A 23315-nucleotide genomic window follows, 5' to 3' on the forward strand; every position below is an offset into this window, starting at 1 on the left:
TTAGCTTTTAGATTTTAGACATGAGAATATTCTTGTTACATCCTTGTTTTGTACTTGTTAAATACTATATTTAAATTGTTAAAAATTACATTTCTTATCATTATCTATGTTTAAAATTTTTATTGAATAACTATAGGATAGCTATTCATATGTTTTCTGTTAAATATATGGCTACTTGAAATATGCTTATGAAAGATCGATGTCTTTGGGTTCTTAATAAAGTAAATAATTACGTCAACTATACAAAATGTACATTTTGTAATTTGTTAAAATAGGTTAAATGTTCTATAATATTGAAATATCTAACACTGTTCTCCAGTTCCCTTTGCAAACAGTTTTTGATACTGGTTTGTAACAACTCTCCTCGTCTAGACTTGTGATTTTTTACTAGTCAAAACAAAACTTGCGCAGCATCTTGCCTGGTGCAAACCCAGCTAATTTCAATTAAGGTCTGATGTGACCACCATATCAAAACTAACTTCACTTTCTTTGTTTAACCTATATAATTTGAAGACCCTAATCAGAACGTACGTGAGGAGCAATCGTTGAAGATCCTAATCAGACCAATCATTTTGGTGGGGCTTTTAATCATCCAATGAATCGTTACGTGTATGGCTTAATGTCAGAAACAGGATTTTTTCCCGGGACACTTGCCTCGTTCATTGGAAACAAGATATCAGTAACACTACGTTTGAGATCTGCATCTGATCTCTTCTTCAGGTAAATAAACAAACCCAATACATATTACCAAAGTAGATTAAAATAAACAAATCATACCAAAAGCGTTGTGGCACGCCTAATCAGAAAGCACAACCATCAGGGTTGTTTGTCCCCTTCACAAACCTATAAACATGCACTTAATAAAACCTAAACACAACACTAAATTCAATAAAACTGAACACGAATACAGTCTCAATACGTCATCATTCGTCTACTAACCACCTACGACGTGATACACGTCCATCGTCACGTGATGGTACCGTAAATGACACATACATTATTAAAAAATATTTTGATTAAACACTAGTATGAGGCCTCGAATAAATACGTTTATGAATTAACATTCCTATATACAAAAAGTATTTATTAAGCCCACAGAAAAAACAATGTGAATCAAAGTAGAATAAAATACCCTTGGCGGTTTTTGGCGTGGTTTGCTATGATTTATATAAGGAAACACAAATGTCGTACATTTTACAAAAATCTATGTATACATTATAATCAAAATTTTTAAGATAGAATCAATTTGAATAAAATTTTTTTCCCAGTTAAAGCATTACATTTCCTATAAAACTACACCACATATCATAGATGATAACTTCATTCAAAGAAATTCTTGCTTTCAAAATTTTAAACAAAAAAAAGGCTTTACAAAATTTATAAGGTTAAACGCCGACCTGGTAAAATCATTAATTTATACGTTATCAAACATATTCTGCTTACCCTTCCTCTGGAACTAAAATATATATGGTTTTTATAGGGGTGCAAAGGGAATAAATAACTTGTGTTTAGGAGGTATTTTCATAAATAGTTAGGTTTTTAATGTTTTAAATGTCCTTTTTTTGTGTGCTGTTCTGGATATTTGTAAATATTACCTGTGACCGGGGGACTGTAATAGCGTACTGTTATCTGAGCGCTCCAGGGCAGAAGTCAGTGCTTTCTCAAGATATCGTGTACTGTAGGGTTTGGGGGATCCGGGTGCGTGACAATCATGGATCAACCATCCACTATTCGACCGAAACGTAGTTGAATTTGGGTGTGTGTCAGAGTGTTTTTTCTCGGGCAACGAAAAGGTTTACGTTTGACCGACATAAAGATTCTTTCCTTTTTAATAGAACATTGAATTTTTTTAATAATGGGTTATATTGGGTTCATCGTGGCGTCGTGTGTTGTTTTTAAAAACTGGAGACTTTGATGTTTCCCTTAGTGACAGAAAAAATATGTAAAGTTATATAAAAAAGTTTTGATTGTCATAAAAATTTTAAAAAATTGGGTTTTTGGTGGCCACGTTGTTAGCATTTGATCCAACTAAATAAATTTGTAAGCTCACAAATAAGAAAAACACTGTATCATGTTGGCTCAAAATTCTGCTCATCTTCTGTATTAGCTTTATATTGCTTTTGTTCTCTGTAGGAACGAATTACCAAAAAAGAGTTAATAAACGCAAAACTGGTATTATTGCCGCTCCCGGCCCATTACTTTCACAATTACCAAAAAAAAGTAATTAAAAAACATTTATTCTTGAAAAAAAAAATTATTTAATAATAGGCTACTTCAGTGTCTATAAAAATTCTAAAGTAAATATATTCAATATGTTTCACGTTAGATCTAAAAAACATAACTCAGTCAAAGTAAATAGCAAATAAAATTGAATGTTTTGTTAGAGTTTTTGGCTAAACCCTTGCATTTTGACGTGACGTCCTTATAATTCCGATGGATTTGAGCCCCGGCTGCACGCGACACAAAAAACATGACTCATGCGGGCGTTACCCCTTACGTCACTCTGAGGCGTTCCCATTAGCAAGGTGAATTGTGACGTGCAAGCGAGAGCGTGGAACAAGTCGACAAAGAGGGCGCACAATCGTGGACCTCTCGCGTTCGGCAGCATTCGGACATAATATATGGCCTCCACCGCTGCGTGTTCGACATCAATCGGCAACCTCCCACGTTCTCGAACATCATTCTCTCTCCTACTTGAGTGAGACGATGCGTCCGAAATAATTTATTGAGGACACAAGCTGCTATAGTACAATAAATACATTTTACATGTTTTTTCGTCAAGTAAGAAGTTGCAGTTGAAAAGTTGAATTTGGAGAGTGTGTGTGTTAATTCTTCTCGATATTAAATATATGTTCAGTGACATATATTGTCGAATCATTTGTGCTTATCTAATCATTAAAATACATAGCAGTGCGATTGTTAGGATACGCTATAATTGACAAAAAACTTATAAACAAAAATATTAATCAGAACTATTCTCAACGATAAGTAATAAAATGCAATGGCTTTTACTATTTGATCGAAATAATCTAATCCCAGCGTAGCTATGATTTTAAAAAAAATTTGGTAATTAAATCATATAAACCGGCCCGGTAGCGGCAAAAACTACGAGTTTTGCGTTTTATTAACTTATTTGGAATCGCGACCTATAGTAAAACCAAAAAAAAATATAAGGTTTTGATGGGGTGGAAATGAAAATAACAGAAGTTTCTAGAACATAAAAAAAATGAGCGAACAACTGTTCACCCGCGTAGCGCCGAGCTAATTATTTCCCATGTTGTACACTCGACGTTGAGCGGTCACCGTGACTCTTTTTGTATGAGCCATGATTACACAACTTGTGATGACGTCCTCGGATGAGGGTTCGCCATCCTTTGCAAACGTAATAATGAAAAAATAAAACTGAAATGAGCAGAATTTTGATCAAAATTAACAATGTTTTTTCTTAAATTTTGAGCAACAAATCTTAATTACTTGTTATCGAAAATAAGAGACGAAGTGCCTCCGGCCGATCCAGCCGCGGTCTTCGCAGCAGCCAAAGGTCCAATTAAAAAGAAGGTCATCACTCGAGATAGTTAAAAAAAAAACCCTCGAGATAGTACCAATCAGTGAAAATATAAAATTTCCTAGACGGTGGCTGACTACAGAGTAATATACAATTGTCGCAAATGTAAATGCAAAGGACAATTATTGTAAAGTTAAAAAAAACTTAATAAATCATTAAAAAAAAAACTCAAACTATAAATATTATAGAATGGATATTAACAGAGAACACTTCCCATTAGTGTGTTGGCGGGAGATATAGCTGAGAGCAGCAGCAACAAAAAAGTGGATTTTTTTAAAAAATTGCAACATTTAAAAAAAACTTCTTTTCTCTCTTACTAATTTTTTCGTAATTTTCCTATTCGCACCTATCGCAAGGAAACGAAACTAGACAAAGTGCTCCCCGGTTTTAAAAACAAACAACGCGACTGAGCACCGACTGACCAGCAAATACACTCATTATTAAAAATTTTCATGTTCACATTAAAAATAGAAATAATTTCGTTTCCGGTTAAAACGTAAAAACTCTTTACGTGCCACTACTAAATTAAACACTCAGGACAAACACACAATTCACTAGGCATGGTCGAACTAAGTGGAAATGGATGATTCATGATTGCAAGACGCAACTCATTCAATCCAATTCTACCAGAACACGATATCCTTGGTGAAGCACTGAACTCCTGCCCCGGAGAGCTCAGCATAGATACGTTAATCCAGTGCTGCTATCAGTCCCCGGCCCGCAGATAATATTCCAAGTAAAGAGATTATCCAGACTACAGCACACAAACTGAAACATTAAAATCAATAGAAACTTAACCACTTATGAATATACCCCCCATAAAATCATGTTATGCATATTATTTGTCATTTGCAACCACCCTAGTACTATATATATTTTTTGGTTCAGGAGGGTGAGGCAGAAATAACGTTTCGATAACGTCCAAATTCCGTGATTTGCCTGGCTCTGTCTGGGCCTTTTTATCTTAGTAGTGTACCCAAAAAATTAAATCATCCACATATCTTAACAACGTGTTCTGGAAATCGACAGGTTGGAACCAGCCAGCCCGTCAAATGGGAACAATTTTGGGTAGTAGGGTACGATAACGCGGACCTGCGGTTTTGTTTTATATATCGAAATTACGGCAAACGATATTACTCAACTCATACACTCCATCGATATAATCAATCGATACTAATTAAAAATTAATTTGAACAATTCACTTAAATAATCTATATAAACAGCTGTAAACACTTTCAAATAATAACACGTAAGGTAATGTTTTCAATTTTTACATAGGTAAGTAACATTATTTGATTATTAAGAATGGCAGTCAATTTTAGAAAACTAACACAACATTGCTTTGAAAGAATGATAAACATGTTATTTTCGTTGCTTCAACATGTAGGACTCGTACCGAAAAACACATTATTGGTGAAATTTGTGGGAAAGAAACGAATGTAACTGTGAGAGGAGCATAATATGGTCGTCTTCCGGTTTTCCTAATTTTGGGTTATAAAAATTTGTTTTGATCCCTGTTTAATATTAAATTCACATTTCAACTAAAACATATGTTTGCCTGTTGCGGACTACAGATACTTTTATAATCGATTGATAGTCTAGGAATATTGAGAGAGATGTGCAAATATTAGGTATCGATGATTACATTCTTCGATACAAAAAACCGGGTCTGCTTGGTCGTACCCTACCCCCAATTTTTATCCTATATCAAACACATTGAAGCAGGGTCGCCTTTTTAAAAGCTAGAGTTACACAAATTTTAATGATGTTTTTTCCAAATTTAAGATTTATGAACAATTTACCATACATAATTGTATTTATGCGTACAAATAAGTGTAACTTGATCAAGTTCCATTGTGTCGATTTCCATTCGTGACGACGTTTCCAACTATCGTCAGTAAAAATGGACTACAGAAAACCCGGTTTTTTGTAGAAAATTTTATTGGATTTTTGTATAAGGAGGTTCAGGCTCAAGAATATTGAGTGGTTTAACAAAAACATCTTTTATTTGGGTCAAATTCTCCTGATATAAACATTATTGTTAATTTTTGTATCCGAAGATGGTGTAATAGCTGAGGTCAGCGTCAACCAATAGGAGGTTGACTTACGATCATGTCACACCCATAGATAATGAAATATTACTCTGTGCAAGAAAAGTAGTTCCACTTTTAATGTTCTATAACTTGTTTATTTGTAATTTCCACCCATTGAAACCTTATATAGTTTTGGTTCAGCAGGACAATAGCAATATGTAGCTGCAGTATAAATAGGAGGTCACCACCACAATAGAATCATATTATTTGATAATCTAGATTCTAGACTATAGAAACAAAATTAGGCTATCACTGCATTACAATAATCCCACTAAGGACAAAATAAGTGTATCAGCAATTCTTAGATATATTAGTCCAGGACTTAACCTTTTTTTCATGAATTCCTACTGCTTCCTTGGTGAATTTGCATTTTCGTTTCTCATCCAAAAAATACCCAAATGGGTCTTGGTAAATTTTAAGAAAATTAATTAAATTGAAGGCTGTAAGTAGAGTCTTTTTGGGTTGTAGTTTGTTGTATAATTTTAGGATAGTTATTGTTCGTTTCCAGTATGGTTTCTGTAATAACTGTTATGTCATCTTGTGTTTCACACAAATCACTTAAATACTTGTGGTACTATTTTCAGGAAACAAATCAAGTAACTGATAATACATTTCAGGTCTCTCATCGGCGTCATCGCTATCATTGGTTAAATCACACACATCTATATACTCTAGCTTTTGGACATCTAATCCAACTGAACCGACATTGTCATTAGGTAGTTTATTACCATTTCAACATTAAATACGAGTGCACAACTTACTTTGAGTAGAAATCGTATACAATTTATTACGAGTACAAAACACCGCACTATGTTTTAAACTTGAAGATGATTGTTTTCGTTCTGTTCAGTGTTCCAGTGTTTCCTACTTCCAGTTCAGTTACGGCACCTATACGATTGACACTTGATATCGATGATGGATGTTTCTGAAACATCGATGTTGTGGAGTTCGATGCTCGATGTTTGTAGCCATTGTCAGTTGGGAGCCGATATTTTCTAGTCATCCATACTTGTGGGAAATACTTATCCACGTTTGTTGTATTAAACTTCGAAAACTGACATTTTATTGTTTGATTACCGTAACCAGTTTGGAATTATTTGCAACATTTTTAGTTCCATCCCAATTTTTTTCCAACTATTATAATAGACAAAAACTTAAAAAATAAACAATTTTTTGTTTTCTAACTCATTTAGATGTTGCATTCATATGTATGTTTGGCTTATATTGCATATTTAAAAATATACTATTTACTTCAAATTGAGTCTACCGCTTATTTCAATGCTGCCATAGTTTTTGGTTTTTGATATTTCTAGCTAAAAAATTCAACCAAATTCTTTTCAGTTTTGACTTGGCAAATGGGTCGTGTCGATGTTCCCACTCATGTCACAAATTGCATGAGAACTACTGGGACAACTTGTATTATTCAATTTTAGTGGCAATAAAGACGTCAAACTCGTTTATTGCACCAGTTTCCACATCCGTACCATCAGAACGTTATTTTCAATTGCGGCCCTTATAGCCTACTCACACAGTGTAGGAATAGAATTGAAAGGAAAAACTTGTTATAAACTTTATTTTTCTTCACGAGTTAGATGACACTTTTTAGTCGTTTAAAATGTCTTTTATATAATCAATTTTATCCATAAAATATAAAATTAATACAATCTTTCTCTAAAAATAGTATTTGGATTTTTTTATCCTTGATAATTTAAAAATGAAAAACTGGTTTTTTAATGTTCTTCTTAAATAAAAATCTGGTAAGCATTAAAATAAAATGTATGTTTTTCTAAATAATTATTCACGATAAATTATTTTAGTAACCATTTTGTACCATTTAAATAAAATATATGTTAACTTATATGGGGTTGGCACATTGTCTAAAAAATACATTTTTTAATTACAGTAAGATAATGTTTATTAAAATACGTTATTAATTTAACCAGTGATACTCATGTCCCTTTTACCAGTAATAATATGCATTTTTTTAATTTAAAATGTTTTTTGTTTTACGGCAAACAAACATTTTACAACAGATAACAATAAACAAGATGGCAATACATAAAAGACATCTTTAAAAAATTAAGCAGAAAGTTCAATGGCAACAAGTAACAATTTATAGTCATGCATAGAGCACGAATATACAACAGCAGCTCAAAAACAGAATAAATAGACTACATAATATATATAAAAAACATTAATAAAATTAACAAAGCCATAACAAAAGAAAAGCTATAAATATAACAATATTCATACATCAAGCAATGAATAAAAAGAAATAAATTAACATCGTGAATAGCTACAGCGTTTTTTTAATCTAAACAATACATAAATTACACTTGTCGCAAATAGATTATGTGATATACTCGTAAGTTATTTAATTTGCCGTTGTAGTGGAGACGTGCTGGCATGCTACTTTTTATATATGGTATATATATATATATATATATATATATATAATATATATATATATATATAATATATATATATAATATATATATATGACACCGAACTGCAGACACGGAAGAAGAGATCGTTCGAGCGGGTGGATATTGGCACTCTAAAATCAACTTCAGCCAGAAAGGTCAACACCACCAGGTATAATTTTTGGAAGATTGCATCCGCCCATTGACTCCTTGAAGCCAGTGAACCAAAACTAAAGAAAATTAGCCACGGGGGTAGTCGAGTCGTATATTGCAATAATTTTTATGCGTTTATTTTCCAAGCACGATATTAAAAAAAACATCGATTACTTTTTTAATATCGATGTTTTGAAACATACATTCATGTTTTAATACCGGTGTTATTAGGGTATCGATGTGTGAGATCGATGATTTTGTATCGATGTAAAATGCCTACTCCAGTTTACTCGACGATCAGCTGAATATTGCAAGTTGAAGCAGTTGATGTTATCTATGGTTGCTACTGCTGTTTGAATCAGATTTTGTTATCTAACGGATGGTGAGGAAAATGCCACGGATTTGTATGCCTTCCAGATACAATCAAGACAAACTCGTCAATTGATGAATGGGTCTCAACATATCATCCCAGAGTCCCGGATTTTGAGTATCAATTTAGGCAGTGCATTTTCGCACGCCAAACAAATAAGTAGCCCTAGAACTGGCTGGCGAATCTAATAACAACTATATAACAAATTATAAATAAACTTTGGTAAAATTACAATCTTGGCAGCAGCATTGAGATCATATCATATAGTATGCTATTTCCTGACTTTATTTTTGAGTTGAACATTTTTTCTGAAGTTTGATACTAATACTACAGTGTTCTATTACATATCTATAGCTACAATCCGAATCAATTGTTAGATTTTACTGTAGCCTTGTTATCCGTGTCCCAGATTTTATGGTAGGCAGAGTTTTAAAAAGGTTGATAGGGGCAAAAGAACTTGTCTCAGTTTTTTGCAGTTTATAGGAAACTCAACATTCTCTTAAGTAATGTTTATATTATGTAAAACCAAAGGAACATTTTCATTAGGTAATTTTTTAATCTGATAGTCTAGTGTTTATTGAATATTTTTTATGTAATACATCTATATTGTTGTATAGTTTGTAAGTTGCAATGCATCATTTTATATAAAAAATGTTGGGTTGAGAGCAAACATTAAAGCCAAACTATGCAATGAAAATAAACAAATAATATTTAGTAAACTTATTATTTCTGTGGATCAATTCATTTCCTTCAAATTGCAATGAATAACGAATCCCTTGTAAATAAAACATTATGAGATAAGTATTGATATTAAATTTTTTTATGAATTTTTTGAAAATATACCTTACAAAGACGCCATACACGCCCTTGCCAGCATAGAAGTTCAGCATTATTATTTCCAATGTCATGTGCCACCACAGAAGTCCTTTTGAGTAATAGCCAATAGCAGAGTAGCACATTATTAGCAGGGGAAGGTCTAGAATGGATAGACCAAAGTCCATCAGGCTGATATGTCTGTCCCTCCCTTTCTTCTTAAACAATGGAGAAGATAGTTGCTAGGAGTGTTTAGGAGGAGTCTCTCCTGGAGTGTCCCCTACATCCAAATCAGCATACTTACACTCTTAGAAAGATCATGCGAATCAACCCTGCATCAACTGGTATGCACGATTGAGAGAAAGCACTGGCAGCAACAGAAGTAGCAATAGGTATCTTTCTGGACTTTGAATGAGCTTTTGACAATATAGGCACCACTCAGGCGATTCTTATTGTTCTGTGGCATTTCTAGGTGTGAATCTTTTGGGGCTGACTCGGAATGGGTTCATGCTGAACATGAGAGGGTGGAGGCGGCATCCGGGTCTGAAAATGAGTAGAATGGTTCTACAGTCACCTTGCCCTAGGGTGATGTACATGTTACAGGCTATAAGGAACCTTTCCTAGAGTAGTGAGAGAGGATGGAATACTGTGGTGAGTTCTTCTGCCAACGGTCATGATTAATGGGTGGGTTTCAGACTGATGTACATGTTACAGGCTATAAGGAAACCTTTCCTAGAGTAGTGAGAGAGGATGGAATACTGTGGTGAGTTTTTCTGCCAACGGTCATGATTAATGGGTGGGTTCAGACTGATGTACATGTTACAGGCCTATAAGGAACCTTTCCTAGAGTAGTGAGAGAGGATGGAATACTGTGGTGAGTTTCTGCCAACGGTCCATGATTAATGGGTGGGTTCAGACCGATGTACATGTTACAGGCTATAAGGAACCTTTCCTAGAGTAGTTGAGAGAGGATGGAATACTGTGGTGAGTTTCTGCCAACGGTCCATGATTAATGGGTGGGGTTCAGGACCGATGTACATGTTACAGGCTATAAGGAACCTTTCCTAGAGTAGTGAGAGAGGATGGAATACTGTGGTGAGTTTCTGCCAACGGTCATGATTAATGGGTGGGTTCAGACTGATGTACATGCTACAGTGGAGTAGTACCTGTCCACAATAACTATTTATAGTAGAAAAAATTAATTCAGAGATGTTTACTGCGGCAGATGCTTTAACGGGGCAACACCAGAATCAGAGTACAGAGAATGAGAGTATACTCCTCACTCAGTACAGAGGTGCATTGAAGTTGTTAAAACTACTTTTTAAAACTAAGTACACATGGAAATCGTAAAGAAGATAAGAATGGCATTCTAATTTCTAGTTTGTTTTAAAATATAAATAATTTTAAATTTTCTCTCTTCCCCTAATTTGAGTAAACTATTACTCCAATAATAGTTTTTAATTGAAATAAGTGATAATTTTGTAATCTTTGAATAGTTTTTGGTTCAATTTTTTTTAAAGAAGTTTTTTTTTAAAGATACTTCTTTAATGAGGACTCAACTCTTCTACACACATATTAAATCATCGTGCTGTGAAAGAATTATCTATTGATTCCTACCTACCAGGCCTTTGGAGAGATTTACAACACTGGCTGTGTTACACTAAAACCAAACCTAGATCCAATCCTTTCGTGGCCAATCAGAGAAAATAAAAGGACACATAGGTGTGCATATAAACAAAATTAGATAAAAAACATTTTAATAAACAGTAACAAAATGAATGCAAAAATAGTGCTATTCATTACAACAAGATACAAGAAAGATAGTTTCTACACAAAATGTCAGTTCTCCATTAATATCAAATCTACTGTGAATGTACTTAACTGCTGAGAAATCATATTTCCCAGCGATACTAATTATACCAATGGTAAGTTTGTTGGTGCTTCTGGGTTTAGCCACACATACATTGGTTACTTTGTATCACAGCTGATTCGTTTGCTTTTAGCTAAATAATCGGAAACCGATCTAAATAAGCGGGAGGAACATTAAATTCTTAGTAACTTACAAGTTTACTCAAAACTAACTTTGTCTGTCGTATCATACTAAGTCAGATTTTACATGGCACACTTTGAGTAACACATGTACAATAGCAAAAGGTCCCCGAATATAAATAAAATTAATAGGGTACAAAATAACATAGATAAAAACAATATAGTCACACATCAGAAATTAACATTAAGTGTAATTTCTCTAAAAACAATAACAGTGCTTACTTCCATTTTTGTGTTAACCCATTGCCCTTGTATCACAGAACGGTTCCGTGACAGCTAGTCTGGGCTCAAAATTTATATCACGGAACCGTTCCGTGACAAAGTACAAGCGCCATCCTAAATAATTTTTTAAAACTCCTTTTTCAACCAAATGTTAGTATAAAATTAGACTTATATTGTTGTAACACATAAGAAACACTGCAATACTACAGTTAATTGAAATTTTAAATGAATAATAAGTTACTAATAAGAATATTAGTGTACTACAAGAGAAAAAAATCGATATTCTTGGAATTTTCAGTATTTAGGAAAAACATTTTATTCTGACAAACTATGCATATATATACACATATTCTAGTATTGCTAGGTAGAAAAATACATTTCAAATAAAATAAAAGCAAAAAATGGGGTTATTTTATTTTATATTATTTGAGTAAAATAAAATTCAAAACTTTTTTTAGTTTGTACAGCATTATTATTTTTAAATTATGACCAAATATATCACTATCTATTTATTATTAAAGCCCATTTCATGTTAATCCAAAAAGATATAAAAATATAACCAAATACTTGAGAAAAATAAATATTTATATAAACATATAACAAAACTCTTACGTTTTTAGCCTTTTTAATAGGATAACTCCAGTTGAGCTGAAAAGTAAAAATATGTATATAGCCAATGGGTTAATAACATGGCACATCACAAAAATTGTGTCTTTTTCACTTAAAATATTTTTCTTTTGTTCGCATGACAAGTTCTCAGGCCTTTACATTTGTTATTGTACCAAAGCAATGGAAGTAAGCACCTAAGATTGCACATTATTAACTAACTTACAATACAGATAACAATAAAAATGGTTTAACTTTAACTACACTCTTGATAATAATAAGTAAAAACTAAATTTAATGAATTATACAATTCAATGTACAACAAAATTTAATACAAAACTGGATACACCCAACAGATCTGAAAATAAAAAAATTAACATGATCTTTATAATTACATGAAATATGGAAATACTGGTTGGTCAAGTATAACATGAACTATTTTTTATTGTAACGACTAAGCTGATGGATAATAAATGAATAGGGTAAAGTATTTTATTGATAAATTGCTGGACTGTAAGTAAATTCATAGGGTAGAAAATAACATAGATAAAAACAATATAGACACATATCAGAAATTAGTGACACATCTAAGTCTAATTTCTCTAAAACGATAATGGTGTTTACTTCCAATTTTGTATTAATAACATGATACATCACAAAAATTGTCTTTTTTCACTTAAAATATTTTTTTTTCTTCGCATGACAAGTTCTCAGGCCATTACATTTTTTACTGTACCAAAACAATGGAATTAAGCACCTAGAATTGCACATTACTAACTAACTTACAATACAGATAACAATAAAAATTGTTTAACTTTACCTACACTCTTGATCACAATAAGTAAAAACTAAATTTAATGAATTATATCATTCAAGTAAAACAATATTTAAATGAAATGCATCTAAACATAGGTTTAAATACAACAAAACTGGATATGTGTAACAGATCTGAAAATAAACAAATTAACATTCTTTATAAGTTACATGATGTATAGAAATACTGGTAGGTCTAATATAACATGAACAACTTTTTATTGAAATGACCAAGTAAGATGGTGTTTTCAATGTAATGGTAAAGGTGGGATAAGAGAGATCATTATAAGAAATATATAATCCAATATTACAAAACAACAGCACTCCATCTGGTAAAAAGGCACACTGTTATTTACCTGTTTTTTTTTTGGGTCTTTATCAAATCGAATTACACATTACAAATAAAAATAAATGGAGCTGTTGCCACATATATGTTTGACAATGACAGTTTTATGTGAGCAACACAAATCATAACAAAATACATGAGATGTCTGTGACACAATATATCATTGGTTACAACGTAAAACAGTTGTCATAGAAGTACAAAGATTAATATCCACGCTACGGCAAAATTCAGTAAACACTATAAGATTAGCTGACATAAAAAACATACATTTTAATAAAAAGTATCAATAATTAATTGGAATGAAAATAGGAAATAATAAGAATCCGTGATGGTTCCAGGAATCTTCGATATCTGAAAAAAAAAAAAAAAAAGCATATTACAGTTTGTAATTTAAACAGATGCTATGCAAAATACAGTTGTCAGATTATTATATAAAATGTACTCCAAGTTCATGGTGTTATTTCTGCTAAATGTCCTGAAAAAATTATTAGTATCCCTGATAAGGTAACTGGGATCTTTTATCATGTAGATATTGTAATAATACTGTACAGTCCATTCATCCAAGATGATTGAACCAAGGTTCCTATATCCACGAAAACAGAGCTTAACTTTCCCAATGTATTTTTTCAAATAAAACTGTATTGTGTTCCATATCTGTGCAAAATATACTTGGAACATTGCATTGTTTTGTGATTTCATTCGCAACGGTCACGAACACCCTTACTTTTTTCTCAAATTGGGAACAAAAAAGGAATTGGCCACTGAGTCATAATTAGTACCGCAATGTGAATGAAACTCAATTTTGAGTACCTCATGTTCACATATTCACTATTTTCTAATCAAATTGAATTTTATAGTGACATTAAACCAATATAATACGTATGTCGTAAGGTTAAATTAGACTATCTTTTGAAGCAAAAAATGAAAATTTTAAGTTTTTGTCATTTATCTTCTTTAATTAAAAAATAAAACAACATACAAGTTTTTTACTTCATGAATTCTTCATGATGTTACTTTTCATTTAAGTATACATACGAGTATGGCCTTACCCTCCACTGATGACCGATGGTACAGACGTTCATCAATACCTCTTGTGAACTGATAAAGACAGCGGTCAACTTTCCGCTATTAGTACGCGAAAACCGTTTAAGTTATAAAAGAAAAATTTACAATACACATTTTTCAGTTTATATGCAAATAAAAAAAACAATACTCTAGTAAATGGATACTTGTATTATTTTACATTTTTCTCCGGTTTCTAACAAAAAATTGATATATAACACTTATTACTTAGCATTTAGCACATATTTTTTTAAATATCTGAAAAATATGCTGCGCAAAGACAAAAACCAGTATATCATTCTGGGAGTTTCTTATTATCAGTCGGAGGGTTAAATAACAACAGTACTTTAATAAATTTTTGTGTTAATAAAAAATGCTTGTGTTCTGCAAAAAGCCGCCTGCAACCAGCAATTTTACCACTGCATGATGGAGGGTTTAAACCAGAGAGATACTTACATTTAAATCAAATTAAATTGTTTGCTGGCCCTTAAGCTACTACAAGCAATATGCTACGTCAAAATACTGAAAAATTATGCTAGATTATGGCTGTTTAACATGTTCAAAAAAGTCTTCTAACGTGCAGGTAGCAGTCAGTTGAAGAAAGTTTCAATTTACATTTTTAAAAGCTTCTAAGTTTAAATTTTCAACATGCTGAGGTAATTTATTATAAAATTTACTCTGAAGTAGCTTATGACTATTCAATACCTTACAGTAGGAATGTCGGGGTAATTACAATTTATAGTCTTATAGTTATGGTAACAATTTTTTCTCAGTAAAGTTTTCGAGTTGTGACTTGACAAACACAACATTGTAAAAAATAAATAGACTAGGGCGTTAAAATTGTGTACATAATTAAAAAAGGTTTACAGTTCTCAAATCTTTTTATACCAGCTATCAACCTAATAGTTCTTTTCTGACAAAGGACAACTTCATACTCATCACTGCTGTTATCCCCAAAGCATAACACCGTAGGTTAGGTGGGAATGAAAAAAGCAAAATATGCCATCAACAGACAATCCAAACTAACACTAAGCTTAAGTTTAGATAAAAGAAAGTAGACCCTACTGAGTTTGGTAACAACCTGATTTGTACGGGATTGCCAACTAAGTTTACTATCCAAATTAAAACCCAAAATTTGACAGATTTGTTTTCGACATTTAATATTTTTAAAGTAAATATTATATTTTCAGTTTTATTATGGTTACGTTTTAAAAAGTTTGATGAGAACCAAGAAGCTGCTTTTTTACTGCTACAACACTTTCATTTGTGATATGTTTTCAGTTACCTTCAACGAGCAAAGATGTTTTATCGGTGTAGAGAATAACATGATGTGGGATGTTAAAAGACAGATCATTAATCATCACTATGAACAGGAGTGGCCCAAGAGATGAACCCTGGAGGACACCCCAGTCCAGATCTGATGACAGGTTCCTAGTTACCAAGTACAACAACTTGGGTACGGTTTTCCAAATTAGATTTCAAAAGACCAAGCTCTGTACATGAACAACTTGTATAAAAGTACATTATGGTAAATCATAGCAAAAAGCTTTGGTAAAGGTTAAAGCTAAAATGGACTTGTTTTCAAAAACATCAAGTCTTCTATAGACAACTTTTTCAACAGCATCCATCGTAGACGTACCGGATAAGAAACCATATTGAGCATTACTAAATAAGTTATTATTTACAAATAAAACTATTTACACTTTGCAACCTAAAGCAAACAGCCCTAGTAATCCCTATTGAAAAATTCCTAATATTTATCCACGCAAAATCATGATCTCAAATTTTTAACTGACCAATTTTTGAATGAATGCTCAAATTGGTTAGGTGAAGATTAGAAGATTTGAGCAAATTAAGTAACTTTTTTAGGCCTAAAGATTGATTACTACCCAAGCTATAAGATTATACATATAAATCTAAAGTTTACCTGGACCACAGCTATTGGTTTGGCGGATTGCCAACATTTGGTTCAGGAATGTCTTCAGGAACTCTAGGTTGTGGATTTGCTAAAAATGTAAAAACAGCAGAGTTAGCACACAAGTAATACTATCATCTGTTGTATCTGACAGGTAAATTTTGATTGAAATGTATTCTAATATTTCCATAATTAATTATCGCACATATTAAATTAATACTTTACTCATTTTAATTCGATAAGTTTACATTCCCACAAACCTATTAATTTTTTTTTAACAGATATATGAAAATACTAAAAATGAACAAACATTACATTATAATACAAAAGTAGACAATAACTTAACTTTTTGGACTACATCTACTATGTTAATCATTTCTAGATACTAGGGGGTTTGGTTAGCTTATACAGGATATAACAAAAATGTCTACACAAACATCAGGACATGGAACCAAGATGAACTAAGAACTAAATGCTACCAATGGTCTATCTCTTTCCGTTTACCATCTGTCTGTGTTTTTTGAGTTTTTATTGATTGTTTCAGAAACCACTACAGATGAGAAACTCGAATTTGGCACAGTTATATTTCTTGCAGTCTTACATCAAGATAAAACATAATATTTTATTATCATATCACGTTTCAAAATGGTGGATAGATGAAGTTTTTAAAGCTTACTACCATAAAAATCAATAGTATTCTCACATTTTTAAAGAATAATACGAGGTGTTTAATTTAATTACAAAAATTTTGACGCTTAATAAAACATAAAAATCTGCCAAGAAATAACGTAGATATAGGCTTTTACCACTTGTAATGCACGGTTAATGTCGTAAACAGATTAACAGTGAAAATTTATTATTTACGAACGTATCCAGGCGAGTGAAATGTCAGAATGTTATGTTATGAAACCTCCTTTTCGATTAATACTGAAATAAACAGACTTTCCATTCAGAAAATTGATAATATTATAAAAAAAAGTCATCGACATGTTTATGATCTAGGGTTCAAAATTGAAATAGGCAGATTTGGTTTATCTTTTGTCACGTACAGTTTTATTTGTAGATTTCTAATCTTTCATGCTATTTTAATAAATTTTTTATTTTTGTCATGACTTTATTTAATAAAGTCATGACAAAAATAAAAAAGAATGTCATTAAAGCCAAAATCTTTTTTGAAGTTTGTTTTTAATATTTTAGTACAAGAAGTTTTTGGTTTCCGTAGAAATATTGGTTTTGATTATTTTTAGAAATAAATAAAATAAAAATACTATGTTATTTTTTAAAAGCATATTGTACGAGATATATAATAATTGTACGAATTAAATTTCATAGCTTTTTAGTAGAAGTAGGGAGGGATTTTTATTGTATTATTGCATTTATATTCATTTCACAGAAATTTTTTACTTCTAATTTGTTAATTTATTTTAACCCTTTCGATCCCAGGCATTTTTCGCGCTGTATCTGCCTGAGTCCCGGCGCCTAGCACTGGTGCATCTGACCCAGTCCCAGGCCTCGTTTTGTGAAAATGTAAGACTTTACTAAAAACTGCATAAAAGTTTTATTATAGCTGGAATTGTATAAATCTTTTTTAAATTAACTCTTACATTACTCTCTATCACATGCATTAATCAAAATATATATATACACGCAGAAGAAAAATCTTTTTTTGAAAAAATGTTACTTACCAAAAAAAACTTTTTCAAAAATTTGTGTTATCCTGTAGTTGCCAGTATCCAAAAAAATATGTACCCCAAAATCCAGAATTATATTTTATAACAACACTTTATAATGAATAAAAATACAAAGTTTTATTGCATTTGAACCACAAATAACTGCACAAAAAATATATTTTTTTTAATGTCAAATGTGCCAAAAATGTTTTTTTGCAATATATTTGTCCTATCATTTAGTTATGAATATCCAAATGGGTTTTTATCTAAATCAATTCTTGTAATAATATAAAAGTTTAGAATAATTAAATTACAAAGTTTTTATTATAGTTGAACAAAAGATATTGAATAATAAATATATAAAAATAATAAAAAGGCACCACGTAGAATTTGTACTAACACTTGTGAATAGGAAAGCACTTGGTATGTAAACCTTTCTTACACTAAGAACAAATGTACAATGACTTTTTTCTTTTGCCACCACCTTTGGTACTTGCTGCACTACATTCACAACAGTTTCTTTGCATATTATTTGGCAGTTTTTCCAAAAAGTTGTTACCTCCACCTTGCTTTTCTTCGTCACCACCAAAGTCAAAATCTGGTCTAGGGGGGTCTTTGTTTCTTGTATGTCAAAGTTACTTACAAGTTTGTTCATGTGCTAAGTTACTATAACTTTGTAAAACGGTTCTTTACGAATATTTTGACATATGGAACAAAGGTTTTTCATTTAAAATCTATTTAAAAAAAATATTTTACTGGACGTCCTAAAAGAAGGACGTTGGGATCAAACGCAAATGTACCTCACGTCCTAAAATTAGGACGTTGAGATCAAACGCAATTGTACCCCACGTCCTAAAATTAGGACGTTGGGATCGTAAGGGTTAAACCATCCTACATTTGATTAGAAATACAATTTTTTTAAAATCAGATGTGCCTTGTAGAAGCACAAAGAAAATTCCAGCGTAATTTTAATGAACTGTTCAGAGAGTTGGGTTTTGTACATGTGAATTAATTAGTTCCAATTCAAAAACAATTACTGTTACATTATATATATATCCCAATATTACAAGGATATACAATAACGTTAAAAGTACAGTTTTTAGAGAATCATCTAAAATTGGATTTTTATCAGCTTACCAAAGAGATGTACAAATTCAGCCCTGTCCCGATCACTGGGATTGAGCTGAACAATGTGATTGAACCATTGGACCGGCCTCACTTGAAACTGTCTAGGTGAGTTGACTGTACGTCTATGCACCTCTTGTAGGCGCATCGAACGAATGGGTTCTACTTGATTAACATGCACTGGCAGTGCCAGTGATGCCTCGTGCATCCTGCGCATACCGGCCATAACCACACCAGGATTCAAAACCATATCAGGATTCAAAACCACAGCAGGATTCAAATTCTGAAACAAATCAGCCTTAAATAAAGCTTATCTACATTTTCTAACTCATGAACGTCAGCAGGGCAGCTGGTCATGTGGCACCCCTCAGTTTCTGTGTGACCGAGGAGGAGGAAGTCCTGCTCCTCTGAACCAGTCTTGCCAAAATACAAGCTACTCTACTTTCCTAATATATGAACGTCAGCAGGGCAGCTGGTCATGTGGCACCCTTCAGATTCTGTGTGACTGAGGAGGAGGAAGTCCTGTTCCTCTGAACCAGTCTTGCCAAAATACAAGCTACTCTACTTTCCAAATATATGAACGTCAGCAGGGCAGCTGGTCATGTGGCACCCTTCAGTTTCTGTGTGACTGAGGAGGAGGAAGTCCTGCTCCTCTGAACCAGTCTTGCCAAAATACAAGCTACTCTACTTTCCTAATATATGAATGTCAGCAGGCAGCTGGTCATGTGGCACCCTTCAGATTCTGTGTGACTGAGGAGGAGGAAGTCCTGCTCCTCCGACCCAATCTTGCCAAAACATAAGTTTTATCTACTTTTCATATATGAAAATCAGAGGGCACAGCTTCAAAACTGATAACACACTTTGAAACACCATGGAAACTCATCTCAAGACATTGGCCCGAATGTTCTATGAAGACAAAATTGGAAAGCTTGTACCCCAATTTGACAAATGCCTCAATTTAAATAGTGATTATGTTGAAAAAATAATCATATAAGTATATAACTTTTGAAAACACAATATATTTCATTATGCTCATTAGATCCATTTTTTAACATATTAAGGTTGAAAAAAAACAGCACACGTATATGCAGTGGACTACAATTGTGTCTTTAATCGATGATGGTCCAAAATGATTAAAAAAAGTATGAAAATTGGGTAAAATTTGATGGAATTCTATGCATTTTCAAATAGGGTGAATAGAGTACTTTATATTGGTGTTGCAAGTAGTGTTTAACAAATTACACTACCAAATCAATCATATTATGTACACTACAGGTTGTCTGCTGTAATAAAGCATGAAAAAGTGCAGTGAGCTGATATAAAGCCTAGGTACAACAAGCAAATAATAAAACTTAATGTCAAGAATGTTCAGAGCATACCTGATAAAAATGTACACCCTCGATCATACTATCACTGGCGTCAGGGAGAATTTTTGATGGATCATGAAGCAATTTCAATTCTGGATTATTGACAGCAACGTCCTGCAAGGCCTTCTCTGCAGCAGCCTTCACAGGATCTACATGTAGAGACTTGTCTGTAGAGTACCCTGGACAACTGCAACAAATGACCCCACACACACTTGTATAGATTGGTAATAATCATCTTCAGTACAATAACTCTCTCAGCATCTACATTTAACGCCTTCTCTATAGAGCAGAGATAACATCTGCAACATATGACCACACTTGTATAGATTGGTAATAATCATCTTCAGTACAATAACTCTCTCAGCATCTACATTTAACGCCTTCTCTGTAGAGCAGAGATAACATCTGCAACATATGACCACACTTCTATAGATTGGTAATAATCATCTTCAGTACAATAACTCTCTCAGCATCTACATTTAACGCCTTCTCTATAGAGCAGAGATAACATCTGCAAACATATGACCACACTTCTATAGATTGGTAATAATCATCTTCAGTACAATAACTCTCTCAGCATCTACATTTAACGCCTTCTCTATAGAGCAGAGATAACATCTGCAACATATGACCACACTTCTATAGATTGGTAATAATCATCTTCAGTACAATAACTCTCTCAGCATCTACATTTAACGCCTTCTCTATAGAGCAGAGATAACATCTGCAACATATGACCACACTTCTATAGATTGGTAATAATCATCTTCAGTACAATAACTCTCTCAGCATCTACATTTAATGCCTTCTCTATAGACCAGAGACAGATATCTGCAACATATGACCACACTCATATACAGGGTATTTCTAAACTTGCATTTTGGTGTATTGGGCTGTTCTACAGGGTTATCTACTTTTGAAATGTGACTTTATTCGACGTTTTATATATCTATAAAGTTATATTCATTTAGAATTTTTATTTTACTACGCAGGTAAAAAAAAATGTTGCCTTGAAAAACATTCTGAAGTTTAATGTCCTTTTTTATGATGTTTAAAACATTCAATTTGCTTATTAGATGGACTAAATGCAGCTTCTGGTAAAGAGAGAGAGAATATTTATTTCCAAAACGTTAAGATTTCAAATAGCATTATAACAATCAATACAAATTACAATCATGAATACAACAATTAAATTAAATTAGTCAATTCAGTGTTTCCCAGTTGAGGAACTCATTGATGGTGTAGAATGGTCTGTCCAGGAGCCAGTTCACAGTCTATGTTTCAGCACCTTCGAGTCGTTAACCCGTGAGGGGTCCCCTTGTTAGATGCCATCTAACAAAATAGTAGCTCTGAAGAAATTTTTTTTATTTTCTAATTTAGCCTCCTGAATCTTAGCAAGTGCCTCATAGGCTATATAACACGTGTTTTCACTGTGGTTGTGATATGATTCATGCGTAGGCAGTGGAGGGGGAAGGGGTGGAAGCGCGCGCCGCATACTCTGTTAGTTGCCATCTCGACACGGGACCATTCACGTTGGCGCATTAGTTAGGCGACATCTATACACGGGACTGATTGCGTTAGCGTTTTGTATGCTTAGTTCGCGTTTCTTATGGACAAAGTTTTTAGTCTTTTATTGTTATTTGAGTGTCTAAGTGAAACATTTTAGCGTAGAATTAATTTCAAGTGTCACTTAGTGTGGTGTTATGCAGTTTAGCATTGGAAAACTTCAAGATGTCTAAGATTCAAGATCATCTTATTCTTAGTTGGATTGAAGAGGATGAAGAGACTTTTCCTAATCTTGGTAGTGATAGTGAACAAGATGCTCCTTCAGAGCATTCACTCCACGATTCGAACACTGAACAGTCTGGTGAAAGTGACGGGGATCTAGAGGATGCAAATGTAAGCTTTACAAATCTGGATGCTCCATCAACGTCTGCTATGGACATAGCGGTGCACGAACCTGTAGCTCAGCCAGTAAGGGAGCCTGGACCTATCCAAGTGCAGAGTAGGAGACAACATCCCGGTCCAGTGTATGTAGGTAAGGATACTTTCACAAAATGGTACATTCATAAATCTGATGCTAGAAGAACGAAAACTTCTCAACAAAATATTATAAAAAAATTGCCAGCTGTAAAAGGCGCTGCTAAGAACAGTAGAACTATCTTTGATTCATGGAAACTTTTCTTCCCAGATCAAATGATTCAGAACATTGTCAACTTTACCAATGACGAGTTGGATGATATCTCCTCAAACTATGTTCGTGACAAACAAGATTGTCCTAATACTAATGTTGATGAATTGCTATCATTTTTTGGGGTTCTTTATATGTTAGGAGTAAAAAAAGGAAACCACCTAAACACTAGTGAAATGTGGGTCAATGATGGAACTGCCCCTGACTTTTTCAAAGCAGTCATGTCTCAAAAAAGATTCCATCAGCTTGTAAGAGCAATCAGATTTGATGACAATAGAACCAGGGAGGAACGTAAAAAAATTGACAACTTGGCTGCATTTAGGGATGTATTCGAAACTTTTGTCAGTTTGTGTAAGGAACACTACACTCCAGGAGAATACGTTACTATTGATGAGATGCTGGAGGCATTTCGGGGAAGATGTAAGTTCAGACAATACCTGAGCAATAAACCAGACAAGTATGGTATAAAAATTTATGCAATGTCGGACGCTCGAACATTCTATGTGTTGAACATGGAAATTTATCCGGGCAA

The 23315-nt window shown here is 33.0% G+C and overlaps 1 protein-coding gene across 1 annotated transcript; it reads right to left on the bottom strand.

Moving 5' to 3' along the window:
* Window positions 1–13734: 13734 nt before the first annotated feature.
* Window positions 13735–20805, bottom strand: LOC124371463. Its single transcript, XM_046829796.1, has 4 exons — window positions 20605–20805; window positions 19238–19508; window positions 16443–16521; window positions 13735–13804 (listed from the first exon to the last, which is right to left on the bottom strand). The coding sequence occupies exons 1-3, from the start codon at window positions 20629–20631 to the stop codon at window positions 16454–16456; spliced, it is 366 nt and encodes a 121-aa protein (XP_046685752.1). The 5' UTR covers window positions 20632–20805; the 3' UTR covers window positions 13735–13804; window positions 16443–16453.
* Between the last annotated feature and the right edge of the window lie 2510 nt (window positions 20806–23315).

This window comes from Homalodisca vitripennis, unplaced genomic scaffold (genome assembly GCF_021130785.1).
Source record: "Homalodisca vitripennis isolate AUS2020 unplaced genomic scaffold, UT_GWSS_2.1 ScUCBcl_1476;HRSCAF=5151, whole genome shotgun sequence".
NCBI classification, from domain to species: Eukaryota; Metazoa; Arthropoda; class Insecta; order Hemiptera; family Cicadellidae; genus Homalodisca; species Homalodisca vitripennis.

What these genes read in the sequence shown, in the direction of transcription:
- LOC124371463 (XM_046829796.1), bottom strand. Translation starts at nt 20,631, where the DNA reads ATGATCGAGGGTGTACATTTTTATCAG. An exon ending in AGGGTGTACATTTTTATCAG is followed by an intron (nt 19,509 to 20,604) that starts GTATGCTCTGAA and finishes GATTTGTTTCAG; the next exon opens with AATTTGAATCCTGCTGTGGT. An exon ending in TGAATTTGTACATCTCTTTG is followed by an intron (nt 16,522 to 19,237) that starts GTAAGCTGATAA and finishes TTACATTTTTAG; the next exon opens with CAAATCCACAACCTAGAGTT.